This window comes from Manis pentadactyla, chromosome 16 (assembly GCF_030020395.1).
Source record: "Manis pentadactyla isolate mManPen7 chromosome 16, mManPen7.hap1, whole genome shotgun sequence".
Lineage (NCBI taxonomy): Eukaryota > Metazoa > Chordata > Mammalia > Pholidota > Manidae > Manis > Manis pentadactyla.
Window position 1 is genome coordinate 26,706,041 of NC_080034.1, and position 13,946 is coordinate 26,719,986.

Here is a 13,946-nt window from a genome sequence, read left to right on the forward strand (position 1 = left end):
ATTCTTTCACCCAATGACTTCAGCACAGCAGAAGTCACCAAGTAATAGGCACTCGATAGGAAAATGGGGACACAAAGATCAATAAAACATGACCCTACACCTTGCAAGTTCAAAGTCTGATGGAGGAGAGAGACATATTAATTGTCACCATGTGAAATAGTGGTAGAGGAGCCTCAAACCCAGTGTGGTCAGGTTGGAAGAGAGTCCTGAGAAAGATGCCAGCATTTGATCTGAGTTTTGAAGAAAGAAAGTAAGTGCTACCATCCTTAACTCTCTCCTGGGCTACTGAAGTACCTTCCTGAATGATGACCCTGCTCCTACCATTGACCCCTTATGATCCATTCTTCATACAACAGCCAAAGTGATTTTTTAAAAACATGTACATAAAGTAGATAATGTCATTCTACTGCTCCACATCCTTCATTAGCGCCACACTGCAATCAGAACAAAACCTTAGTCCCTTACCAGGGCCTTGAAGTCTCCACAGTCTAGCCCCTGCCTGCCTTTCTGTACCATTCCCCTTGTTCACTCCATTCCACATACTAACCTCCCTGTTCCCTGAACACAGCACTTCCTGAGAAGTTCGCTGCTTCCTGAGAGCCTTTGCATGAATTTCCCACTGCCTGAAATTCTTTTCCTCACAGATCTACAAAGCTCTTCAAAGAACCCTTTCCCAGATTTCCAATCAAAATTAGCATCTTCCCTCTCCATCACATTACCCTATTTCATTTTCTCAAAGCATTTATTATTATCCGAAATTACTTTGTATGTATGCTTACTTACTTACTGACTGACTATGTCACTAAAATGTAAGCTCCTGGTAAGTAGAAAATACATCTTTCTTGCTCACTTACATTAATGCCTGGAGCATAGTAAGCATTCAAATACTTTTTGAGTGAATGAAGCACAGAATGGCAGAATGTCCACCCCAAGGGCTACATGAATGTCCCAAGCCACCAAGCCCAAAGGCCTACATCAAAGCCTTTTTTTGGGGTGCAGCTCACTCATCCTGAGTATTGAGTTTAAAACAGTGACTATCTTGAGTGGCCTACCTCATATCCCTCCTCCATGAGCACCATATTCTGAATCAAAAGAAGGAGGAGTTTGTGACAGAGTAGACATTTCCTAGCACCCAGAGACAGGCACCAGATGTCTGAGAGATTAAAAAAAAGGTAGAGAGGAAGCAACTTCCTCAGGAAACTGTGGGGAGGCCCTGGGGTCTCAGGCAGAACATCATCCATTAAACAGTTTAGCTGAGTGACAGCATCAGATCAGCATTGCCAAGAAGCCAGCGGGGCTGGGACCTTCAGGCCTAGGAACTGCGAGGTGCACTGGAGAATGCTAGTGTGGAACACTAAATGCTCCTGACGTCCTCATTTACTTCTAACTTCATTTCGCTCTTCTAGGAGTTCAACCTGCCTTTTATGTGGGCAAGTGGGGGAACGTGTAGTGACCATATGACCATGATCATCCTCTACTGTTCTAGAGTAAGAACTTGAGTTATCAAAAAAGCCAAGCCAAGGAGAGGTAACTGGGCCTTTTCTGTCACAAATGTCTTTATCCAAAGGCTTTTACATGAATTAAAATGCAGCTGCAGCAGACTGCAAAGAAGTTACAAAATCCATTGTAGGTAAGCCTTATAAATTTAACTTAAATTTCATCCTGCAATTATGCAGATCCTAAACTACGATGATACCAAATGGTTTAACTGTGTAAGTATTAGACTGAAATGTGATTTCTGCCATTATTGATCATCACCAGGCAACCGCAGCATCCTGGGACAGGAAATGAGAGAGAACAGTTAATGTCACTGAGGCATGATATTCCAGCCCCTCTGGCACTTCTCATCATATACACTTTCATTCATTAAGCATTCAGTGAGATACCACCACTGTGCTAGGCACAAAAGAAAATAAACTCCTCGAATAAATCCCCCAAAGAATTTACAATCTAGCAGGGAAGAAAAAAGCAAATATGCAGAAGCTATAAAATAACACCATCTCAACTAACACTTAGAGGATGGATAGGCAGCCTCTAGATGAAGGGTCCAGGATTCTTTGCTAAAGAAGGGAAGAGGGACCTAGGGAGGTGGGTGGATCTTGTCAGCAGACAGAGACCCAGGTGGAAATAAGAGCCTGAGTAAGTGGGCACAGAGAAAAGAACATGTACTCAAGGAGCAACACCATTAGACTCTGGGGCACAGGATGTAGCACTGTGAGGGCTGGGGAGGATAATTATCTCTTCAGTTAGACTTCAACTTAATGACAGAACTTTTCTTCTCTCCCCCATATTATCTAAGACCTAATTCTCTACACGTGGTAAGCTCTAAATCATACTTATTAAATAAATAAGAAAATCAGTCCAGAGAGAAAAAAATCAAATCTACTCAATTCACTTTGTAGCTGCTGATATTATGAGTGTTCCTGGTTTTTTCATAATAATTTGGGTCATGGCAGAATTCTTCACATCCTTGGTTATGGGTGGATACTTGTATTATTATCTTACCAAAAATATGGGAACATTTAAAGAAAGTGCACATGGCCAAGAGTGGGTTGGGGTGGCATGTATGTGTGCATGAATCTGCAAATATGGAAACAAAAGTTGTTGGGTCCAATACCTTGTAGATGTTAAAAAATGAAAAGACTGATCTATAGTTTATAGTCACTAGTGCCATAATCACAAATGCAGAGCTAATACGATCATAATATAATACTAAAAGGCTATCAGAACCTAGAAATAAACTTGTTTTGTATCTTCATTTTTAGAAACATATCCAGTGAATATTTAAATATTATTTTACTTTATGTGATCATGATGGAACTTTGGCATGGTACTGTATAAGAAAGGCCATAAAGCATTAGGAGCCAAGAGACCTAATTCTGACCTGCTGCTGCCTTGCTGTCAAGTTGCAGACAAGCTTAACCTTCCCGAGCCTCGCCAGACAGAGGAGTGTGAAGAAAGGCTGACAACAGGAGGAGAGTCTGTGTGGACAGCCACAGCCCTGATCTGCTCAGATGCTCTCCTGGCAAGCCCCTCTCAGAGTCTCACTCTCAGCACTCACATCTGGGTGGGGGGTGGGGGTGTGCTGCAAAAATACAGACCTCTTCACAACTTTTACCAGCTTTTTGGTTAATGCTATCTGAAGTTCCTTCAGATTCTGAAAAGTCCTCTGGTTCTTTTTAGGATGTCATCTTTAGGTTTAACAATAAAGCCTTGAAAAATGCATCTTCGTAAGTGAATCTAGCAACTCATTGTTTCCAAAGGCCATTTCAAAGGTATAGTCATTAGCTCAATATAATTAGCAGTTAAGGATTAGAACATAGAAATCAAACATTTAAAGAATCCAGGGGTTGCCAAATCATAGAACATATATTTTCTTAGCTATTATTGTTCCTTACAAATTATACATAAACACTTTGATATATGTATACATATGCTTGTGTATGTATATATACACACACACACAGTCTAAAGATTACTATAAAGAACAAAATGACAGCTGTTATGAATCCTAATCAATGATCTAAAGTACACTACTTTAAATGCAGAAGTGCTAATAGTTATAAGCTTCAAATTCAGAGAAGTTAGTGTGAATTTCATCCTTGCATTTTTTTAATCAAGGATAATGCCTATAGTGCACATTAACTTTAGGATTCCTACATATCAACATTTAGAGATTTTTATTTAAGCTAACACATGACTATTCTTCACGGAGCTCTTAAATTCTGCCCTATCTGGTACTCTTCAGTGTTGAGCTGTTTTGTTTTATACTTCTATATTTTTAAAATACATACTCAAGCATACCCATAGAATCAGATGAATATACATAGACTCACAGAAACCTACTCTGAGTAAATATCCAAGAAGACGTAAACCTAATATGAGCAGGAGAGGAGGAGAGGTAGCTCATTTAGTTTATAAATAACTGTTTATAAACCATTAAGGACACTCAAAACCTAACCGTTATAGATAAAAACTTAACCATTAGGAAAGATCCATGTTGAGAGTTGATTGCACATTTTGTTTTGAATTAGTTTTCCCCTCTATTCTGGTTCACCTCTGCCAACAGTAACAATAGATGACATGTAAAGTTCCCTTCAGCTCTCAACACTTGTGATCGGCAAATTAAAGCTCTATGATGAATAACACTCTCTTGTCACCATGACCTAAAAGTGATCAGGCCAGTCCTGAAGTAAGATCTGTTTTGGCACAAATGGGGCAGAAAATAAGAGTTGGGGGTCTTAATGCACCAAATGTGAAGTATTAGTCTGTAATGCAATGCTAATTTTTAAGATGTTAATTTTTAAGAAGAAAGGTAAAGTAAGCAGCAGACTAGGATGTATGAAGAGGATGCCGCAAGAAGAACTAATAAATATGAATCAGAAGTGAATTCTGTATGCCCAATGAGCCACCCATTGACCTTGCCTTATAACCACCAATCATGGCTTCCTGTTGGCCCTGGGCAATTTTCAAGCAAACTTAATGAAACAGTTATGCACGTAAGAAATGTAAGCCCAAATCTGAGACAGTAACACTACTTTTCTAATAGTGAGGGTGTGATGCTATCCCCTGCACCACCTGGACACAATATAGAAACTTATAACAAACATTCTCCCAGAGAGCACAGTTATTACCATCCCGCCAGTCTGCAGACTGACACTGCAACAGAGTATATAGCATTAGCACAAATGTCCCCCAGTTTTACTCCAAAGTTACTGAATATTAGAATTTTATATAAAAGGTCAGTATCTTCAAGTCTTGATTCTGTAATGATAAGCCATTTCACAGCTCCAGGAGCTTTGAAGTGAACACATCTCATCTGGTAGCCCCTCACCCCCAGCCTGCCAGAGTCTGTGCAAGTGAAACCTATGAGTCTGTCTTACCTGTAATCTGACTCTGTCCTTGTGGATTAAAAGGACTTGGTGCAGAGTTCAGGGAGGGCCGTGGGTTCTGAGGCGGGACACCTACTCTCATACTGGGATGAGGAATGCGCCCTAAATCACTGAGGCGGTCAGAGAACAAACTAGGTTTAGAGTCATCAAGCTTCTGTCTGTGCCCTGGAAACAGCAAATCATAAAATAAAAGCACATTAATTAGCTGAACAATTGACCATACTAAATAGATATGTGAACATACATACTGGGGATTTACACCAAGGAGTTATGAATACTGATACTGATAATGAAGTGTTTACAATGCCTTGCATTTCAAATCGCTTTATAAGCATCGTCTGGTGGCAAGCACTAGTTCCAGCTCCTAGTCAAGCACCAGTAGTGGGCCTGGATGCTAGAGCTCTGGAGGCACTCTCTGGGCACCTCTTCTAACACTCTTGGTGAGGATGGGAAAGGTGAATGTGTGCTGGGGTGTATTTGCATGTCTCAGGAAGGAGAAACCTCCCCTGAAAGCTCACAAGAGTCCGTACAGGTGACACATATTGTCCCAAAGTTGGGGCAGAAACAGAGACAAACACATTTGTCAAAGGGAAACTTCCATTATGACCACAGTGACATTTTCTTTTTTTGTTACTACTACACCTAATTGAAAACTTAAAACTCAAACCCAGAACCCCTTTAAGAGGCAAAAAACAGAAATGTAGGCAAGGAAAATCAAATTCTCCAAAGGAATCTGGATGGTTTGTAATGTGCCAAAGCCTGAAAGTATATAATAAATTATGTTAAATTAGAAAGAATGCTTTAAAATTTTTTAAATCTAGTACTGTGGTTTTGTAAAAGAAACTGAAATATACCCTTTGGGTTACAATGGGAATGTGAGAATCCATTATTTAAAAAAACAAAAAAACCCTTTGTCCCTCTTCTAGTTTATTCAAGTCTAAAATCTAAGGAACTTCTAGATATTAAAGAAATATGAAATGAAGTATAACCAAGCTACTAAAACTTTTTAGAAACTATCAAATCATTCTTAGCAAATAGTATAGTATTGTCTCGGTGCAAGTATAAACAGAAAAACATCTGAATCTTGGTGCAATATTAGTTAAGTGTAACTCTGTAGAGTGGTGCTGTCAAAACCAAGGACAATAATGCCTAACGCATAAACAGAAGTATACTGTGGATTCCTTCTTCCATACTTGATACCACCGAGGCCTTAGCATGTTGCTCAACATGTTAGTAAAATGTTAAGTAACTGAAGCTGATTCAAAGAAGAGCCATTAAGATGGTAAGTGTAAAGGATTTGCCCTTCTCTAAAGAAAAATTAAGGGAATTAGGAAAGTTATGCATTAAAAATTTATCCATAAAAGAGAAAAAAAACCCTGAAGGAGGATTATTAAGAGCCTTCAAGGATGGGAAGGTAAATTTTATGGGTTGTAAGAACACCTCATCTTCCACTTAGCACAGGACAGGAGAAATATATCAGGATAGGGTTAAGTTGAACATTAGAATTTCCGAACTATAAGCTGTCTTCATAAGACAAATTCCTTATTTTATTTGCCCCAAAATGTATTTTCCTGTCTCCTTTTTCATTGCCTACCCAGCCCAAAGAAAACAGACAGGAAGCCAAGGCTTGGTAATATGAGTGTAGCTGTCTCCACAGCCAAACATGTTCCATTGAGGCCCCTTAACTGAAAGGCACCCACCAGTGTAAGTTTTGGGCATCTGCTATAACAAGGAGACTAAGATGAGGAGAAAAATGATCAAGAAAAACTAGGGAAGCTCATTGTTTGTTGATGGTAGTTTTCTCCACCATTTATGACCTTTTATCCAGGTTACAAGTAGATTTTAGTATTCTAAAGGACCTTTAGAGATTTATCCAAAGCAGTTGCCAGACCCCAGAAAATGAAGGGTCCACAGATGAAGCAACGAAGGACTGCAGAGGTCAAACAATTTGCCCGTGGTTCTCAGCTATTAACTAGCTCGGCCAAGAAAGGATACAGTTCTTATCCTGGTTGACTAAGCTTCCCACTCATTATATGGCACCATCAACACCAGCAGTCTAGTTTTCTCTTCCCCTCCTCTCCTAGCTGCTATGGAGGACTGAAAACATCCAGATCAACAAAGTGAGACATCTAAGAACCAAGCTCTGTGAGGTGCCAAGGCTGGTTTTCAATGCAAACAGAAGCAGAAAGCAAGGTTTCCATTACAAAGTCAACAGCTCACCCATTACCCTGAACAAACGACCATCGATACATCTTGCTGGGTCTAACTAGTTTCACAATTAGGGTATTATACAGTACCTGCCACAGTTAGATCCATGGATTCTGTTCTCTACACAAATACCTAAAAAAGCATTGGTATGGTGTTGATACAGCTGTAAACATTAACAAGAAAGCTTATGGAATTGTCCCTGGAAGTTATTTTTTTCCTCAGGGCTAAAGGGAGGGCTACATGATCTTGCATGTTTCCTTTATATATTGGAACTTTGTGGGCCATGGGTCACAAGAAAATTAAATAAGCTTTGCCTCTGCTTTCTACAGCCTTTTCATTAGGTTTTCATGAAGACCGTATGAGATGTGGGCTCACCATAAATATGTGTGAGTGTGTATACTTCCGTTTCTCTTAGGCCACATCTTCAAGGGAGTAATAGGACACTGAAGTCAAGAATAAAGAATCTGGAACAGCACTGATGGGTGTGAAAAGTTTAAGAGGAGGTAAAATTTTTAAAGCCTCAATGACATTTTGGAAATTATCCTCAAAGATGACCTACCAAGTATCTACAGACACCTAGAGTAAATCAGGGAAAACCTATCTGTGGCAGCACATTTACAAAAACATGCATTTTCCTTGTAGATGTCTGCCTCTTCATAGCCACCACCACAACCACAACAAAATTCTTAAAGTACAATGGAGAGCAAAAGCTATTCAGGTTCTTCATCTTTCAACCATGACAAATACCCGCTACCACTAAACCACATCAGGGTAACATGTGAAGGCTGGGCTGAAAGATGTACTTACATCTTCGGTACCCAGGTAATTCCTTCAGAAATCAAGAGCACGGAAGACGAAGGGGACACTGACTTAAACCAAAGCCAGGGTTCACCACCAGGGTACATGATGAAGCAAACCTCACCCATGGGCCAAAGAGTGATCTTCCGAGCAGGGGGAAGGCATAAAGAATGAAAATCTCTTATGATATATTGAAGACTATGTAAAAGCTCAGTCTTGGATCCTCTTCTCTAGCTGTACTTTCCCCCTTGCAGTGGCTCTTCCACCCCAAATGGATAAGAAAATCTTCTCAGAAGCTTCCCACATTCAATCCATTACCAAGTCCCGTCATTTCACTTGGAAAATATATCTCAAATCTATTCAGTTCTCTCATTTCTACTGGCACAACCCTAGTCCAGGCCCCCACCATCTCTCTGGGCATCTGACATTATCTCCTTCTACGTTTCCTCTCCCAGTACCTTCCCATATTTCCAAACACTCTCCCCCTGATTCTTTGCATAGCCCATGACTTCTCATCCCTCAGACCTCAGGATGATCACTATCCCCTATGAGAGGCCTTGCCTGCCTACTATAATCAGAATAGGTTCCCTCCCTCTTGAGCATACCCTCTGATTCCTTTATGACTATTACCACAATCTGTAATAATCTTGTATATTTATTGTCTCCCCTGCAAGACTCTAAGTCCCATGAGAATGAGTGCTGTCTTATTTACAGCTATATTCTCACAACCCTACAGGAGGTACTCAATAAATATTTTATACAATAAATTAATAAATGAATATTTTCTTTTAAATAAAAACCTTGGTTAAAAGAGCATTTTCTGGCCCAGGATATCATATTACAATACTACCTTTCACCCCCAAAAACCCTCTTGCCTTCTTATTTGGCTACCTAGTGAACCCAGTGGGAAAAGCTTCTGTTTAGAAACCAACCTTTAATTGGTGCTTCCTAAGAAATTTCCCTGAAGGACTTTCATTTAACTAAAAGCTTGTTTGATTTCTGAAATAGTCCCTACTGGCTCTCACTACAATTTTTAAGCATTGTTGAAAGACTTTTAAAGTCATAGAGCTGAAAAGGACAACAGAAGTCATTTAAACTCTAAATTTCAGAGCAACGTACTTCTTTGATGGATGAGGACCCTGAGTCCCTGAGAGAGGAAGTGACTTGTCCAAAGTCATGGTTAGTGGTGGAACTAGAACTTAGATTTTCTGATGGCTGGTCCAAGGCTCTTTCCCTTCCACTGCCAACCAGTTTATTTTAGGTTATAACAGGGCAACACCAGTCATTCAGGGGAAGTCATGGTTAAAAGTGAATTTACAGTAGAGGAAAAAGTAGTTTTCAGAACAAATTTCTTTCAAAATTTGAGTGTGTTTGGCTGAATATGACTTCTGTTGCAATAAATTCAGGGGCACAAGAAGTAAGCATGTTCAAAAGGTCACAGCATTCACACATCCTGAGAGCAAAGACTCCTGAGGAACTGTTAAGTCACTAAGCAACCCAGCTAACTGTCCCCTTCTACCCCACCCAGCACTTTTAGTCCAAGGACAACTCACCACAAAGCTGATAATACTGCCATTTGAACTTCTGCTTAAAGCATCATGTAACTGAAACCGGTTCATAAAGACTCTGAAACTGTGGTATGTGAACTTCAAAAATGAACTTGCCTTTGTGGTGTGACCCATTTGGCCCATTTTCATAGAAATTGATTAAGTTGAACTGCTTAACAACTTTGGAGAGCTATGTGGGCCCCCAGGCAGAACCTCACACTCTATGTACTACAGTCACAACATGGTGCATTACACCAGTTGGAGCCCCAGAAGAATGCCCAAATGCACTCGAAAAGAGCACACCTTTCAAAACAGGGCACCTTTCACAAAGAGCATGCCATGTCACGACTGGTGCATCATAGTGTGGGGTCATTGTGCTGATCACTGGGGCATGATGTTTGGCCCTTCATCTTTTTACAGTAGTATTTTTAATCTGTTTTAAACACTCACCTCTTTCATTAGGTATCTATTTGTATGCTGGGTATCATTAAGATAGAATTTTTAAATAAATGAAGTTAAAAGGCAGATCTGAATAACAGCATCAATCAGGAACCAGTGCCATGTCCCTGTTTGGGTCAGTCAGTCCAGCTAGTGTGTGCTGGGCATCAACCACATGCAAATCTCACTAGGCATTGTAAGGAGGAGGAGAGAGAAAATACTTAAGGTGATGTCCTTGCCCTCAAGCAGTCCAGTCTAGTAGCAAGCAACTAAAGGTAACTGAAAAAGACTGGTGAGGGCAATCACTTAAACGCTATGGTTTGGGATCAACTGAGGAAATACGAATATGGATTATTTCAAAATATTAAGAAAGTGATGCTTTTTGTGAATATGTAAGAATGTTATTATTTAGAAGCACAACTGATATACTTAGGGGCTAAGTGTCTAGTACGTACTTAAAAATATTTCAGCAAAATAAAAGATGAAGCAAATAAAGCAAAAAGTTCTTAATTGTAAAACAAGGTGACAGGTATAAGGGATTTTATTATATATAATCTCTTTTAATGTATGTTTGAAATTTCCCATAATAAAAAACTTCAATAATAAATAAATAATAAAGTATCCTGCCGGAAGAACAAGAGAGCAACTGATATTGCCTAAGGAAACCTCGCTGAGAGGAAACCATCACTGATGAGATCATTATGTCCTTAAAGGTTGAGTAGGGTTTTGATAAGCAGAGAAGAAAGGAAGAAAGCTAGATTAAGGACAAATGACAGACACATGATAATAAATATCTTGTGAGTGCTAAACATGTATGTGATAGCAGTCTAAACAGAAGCACACCATTCTTCAAATCACCTCATAGCTCTAGTTTTACAATTACCCATTAATTCTTTTAAACTATCCAATTATACATGGGAATTTGCCCTTTTAAGACAGATCTTTTTATCCCCTGACCAATAAAATGATACTTAGGCAGTTCAAGGGCTTGTATTCAGGTGACCCTGGAGGAGAGGGGTGACCGGGAAGGCATTAGCTAATTTTGCTGTCAGCAAGTATGTGATAGAATGAAGTCTAGTCCAGTGCTCTAGTGCTCAGGCCATGGGATATAACCATTCAAGAATGTAGTGGCAGTGATCTTTGGAGTAAAAAGGATGAGAAAACTTGCATCAGAATTACCATTTCTCAGAGCAAATTGGTTATACAGCAACAGAGCTGCTACTCCACAGAAGTTCTGGGGGAAAAAAGAAAAAAATGATGCCTTCAGTTCTAATCTCTTTACCCTGAAAGTATTACATGAAGGAGTGTTTGTAGGGAACAGGTTGACTAATTATCAAGTCATAGTTCAATTCCAAATGAAACTATTTGGAATTCTAGTACTAAGGATGAGTTTAGTATATCTTAGTATATCTTAAGAGAATTCAGTTTAGATGGTTTCCAGCAAAAGCAATATAACAGGTAGGAGTTCACACTTTTAAGAGTGTTCTTGGAGAAGCAATGCAAAATTTGGATCCAAATTTTTTATAACTATTGAGACACTAGATTAAAACCCTTATTTTCTACATTCATACATATGTGTGAAAAAGGAAATACTATCGAGAAAAGTGAAACTCCTCTCTGTTTACAGTCAGATGACTCCATTTCACTGGTGATTTGTAAGTCTAAAAATCAAAGACCTATATACTCTGGCCATGCTTGCAATGTTGAGTTAAGTCCTTTGACTCTTGCTGACACACCCACTATCCCCACTACAAACAGTTCCAACCAGCTTCTCCTCTAGTTTCCTAATTTCCATTAATATCACCATTTTCTAGTCTCCCAGGCTCAAAATCCAGTTTAGGTGTATCTTTACCACCTCCCTTTCCTAGACCCCATAATCCAGTCAAACTCATACCTATAGCTTCTGTGGAGAAGGGCCCCTGCTTTCCATTCCCACTAGAACCACTCCTAGAACATCTCCCTGTGGCCAACACAGCAAAGCAGCAGCCTGGCATATTTGAAAGGACACTGATGAGTTGTATGACCGCAGGGAGGGATTTATTGGAACTCTCTGGGCCTACCAAAAATGAAGGGTTATTTTCATAATTTCTAAAGTCTTTTCAGTCCCTAAATCCTAACATTAATGTTACTTACCCATTCAAAATTCTTCAGTTATCATATACTGTCTATTAAATTAAATAGAGCCCCCTAAACCCAGCAAACAAGAACCTGGAAAACACGGTCTCACTGCAAATACCTGGTCACTCTCATTTCTGATGGCTACAACTGAACTGCTCCCAGCCTATCCTCTCCTCAGACTAAACTATCCACCATTCTTCAGAGATCCTCCGCCTTTGTCCAGTCTATCTCCTCCACTCAGAATACCTTCTCCCCATCATCTCCATTTGGCCAAATCCCTTTGTGGCCTCAACTTGGTCATCACATCGTTCTGGTCTTTTCTGTCTCTAGGTTCTCAGTGATCCCTCTGGTTTCTATCACAGCAAGCTGAGAGCAGCCACAACTGTTTTCTGTCTACATGTGGTTATACTTAAGTGTAGGCATTCAGTAAGCATTAACTTACTATGAATTCATATAAAATATGTGTACAAAATTTCAAGCCCTATTATCTGTGATTGTCCTGAACTTGACTATGAACCTCTTGAGGACAGGTGTCATGTCTTATGTCTGGCACATAACTTAGAGCCTAGGTATGGAGAAGGCACACAACAAATGTTTGTTGAATCAATAAATAAGAACATTGATAAATTTAGAATTACCTCTCCCTTTGCTTAGTAAAAGAAAGAAAGGAGCAGGGGTATAAAAAGGCTGGTTATTGGGAAATATTTCCCACAGTAAAATTGATGAGTCTATAATCTGTGCTGGGAAAGGCTGCTGAGTCATGTTTTTTCCTAAGAGTATGCTGTCTGGTTCCAGTCAAAAACTATTTCTGGACGAGAATAATAAAATGGACTGAAAAACTGTCTTCATGTTTAAGGCCTCGGCCCCTCTGAGCCACTGGAATTATCAGCCATGCAATATGACATGTACATGGTGCCCAAGAGTTCACAAAAGACAGCCTGAGAGAGGAGACAGCCCCGGAGCAATGTTAGTGTGTGGCTTCCAGACAGAGGACCACAGATCATAAACAAATCTCTTTCCAGGAGATTCTTCTCTGATGGCATTTCAAAAATGAACTAACAGAGCTTCTCTCTAAGAGCCTTCTTAATATGTAAACCAATTTCTAAAGGGGAAAAACATCATAATGACTACCACATATCTTCTCGAGCCTCCTTTCAGCCCTTGAAGAGAGTCAGGCACGTAAAATTCAGAGTTTATCAAGGAAGAAGAAAGGAAGAGCAATTTCATCCAAGAGAGGTCTGAAGCCTTCCAGTCTCTTGGGTAAAAACATAATTATGGGAAGAAAAACATAATCTACTCAAGAGACATAATTACATAGTTAAGCCTTAGACTCCATAGAAATATTCTAGGAACTCCAGTTCATAGAAAAAATGTTAAAAGCTGAATTTGCTTTCTTTTAATAATAGAAGGCGCCAGTTTAGATCAGTGAGTAAAAAGTTCACTCTCCCATACTCATATGAAGTCATTTTTAAATTACAATTAGAAGCATGGGATAAATCATGGAAGGACAGCTTTTTTAAAAATTTGGGCTTCTAAAGGTTAGAGAATTCAAGATCTTTCAATGAACACACAAATGAAATAATTGCAAAATAATTTGCATGTATTTGAATGCAAGTTCCTTTATAACTTTTAGATTTTAGGCTGCAGCAAATCATGACAATCAAAGAATAAAGTAGGACAGGCCTATCAGGCTATGCCAGTATTGGGCCCACATCAGGGAAAAACTTCTAATGACCAGATGCTACAGTATAATCTTCTTTTCTTCAAGTAATGGACTCAAAAAACTTGAAACATCTAAAGAAAAAGAAACTCTTAGGAGGCAAGAAGAAAAAAAAGATTAAACTATGTAAAGAAAGCCCAGATGAAAGCATTACAAAAACATAAGAGGAGATGTAATCCATTGTGCAGACAGGAGAAAAAGAACGCTAACCAGGGAACCTGGCAG

The 13,946-nt window shown here is 39.4% G+C and overlaps 1 protein-coding gene across 6 annotated transcripts in view; it reads right to left on the bottom strand.

The window, feature by feature from the left end:
- RUNX2 (RUNX family transcription factor 2) overlaps positions 1-13,946 on the bottom strand; it is a 306,364-nt gene that overhangs the window by 146,676 nt on the left and 145,742 nt on the right. For 4 of the 6 annotated variants that reach the window (XM_057494090.1, XM_057494091.1, XM_057494092.1 and 1 more), the window contains one exon: positions 4,884-5,057. The exons of the other annotated variants lie outside the window; for them this stretch is intronic. In XM_057494090.1, coding sequence (XP_057350073.1) covers positions 4,884-5,057 — 174 coding nt within the window. The remainder of the gene's footprint in view (positions 1-4,883; positions 5,058-13,946) is intronic. 6 annotated transcript variants of the gene reach the window in all.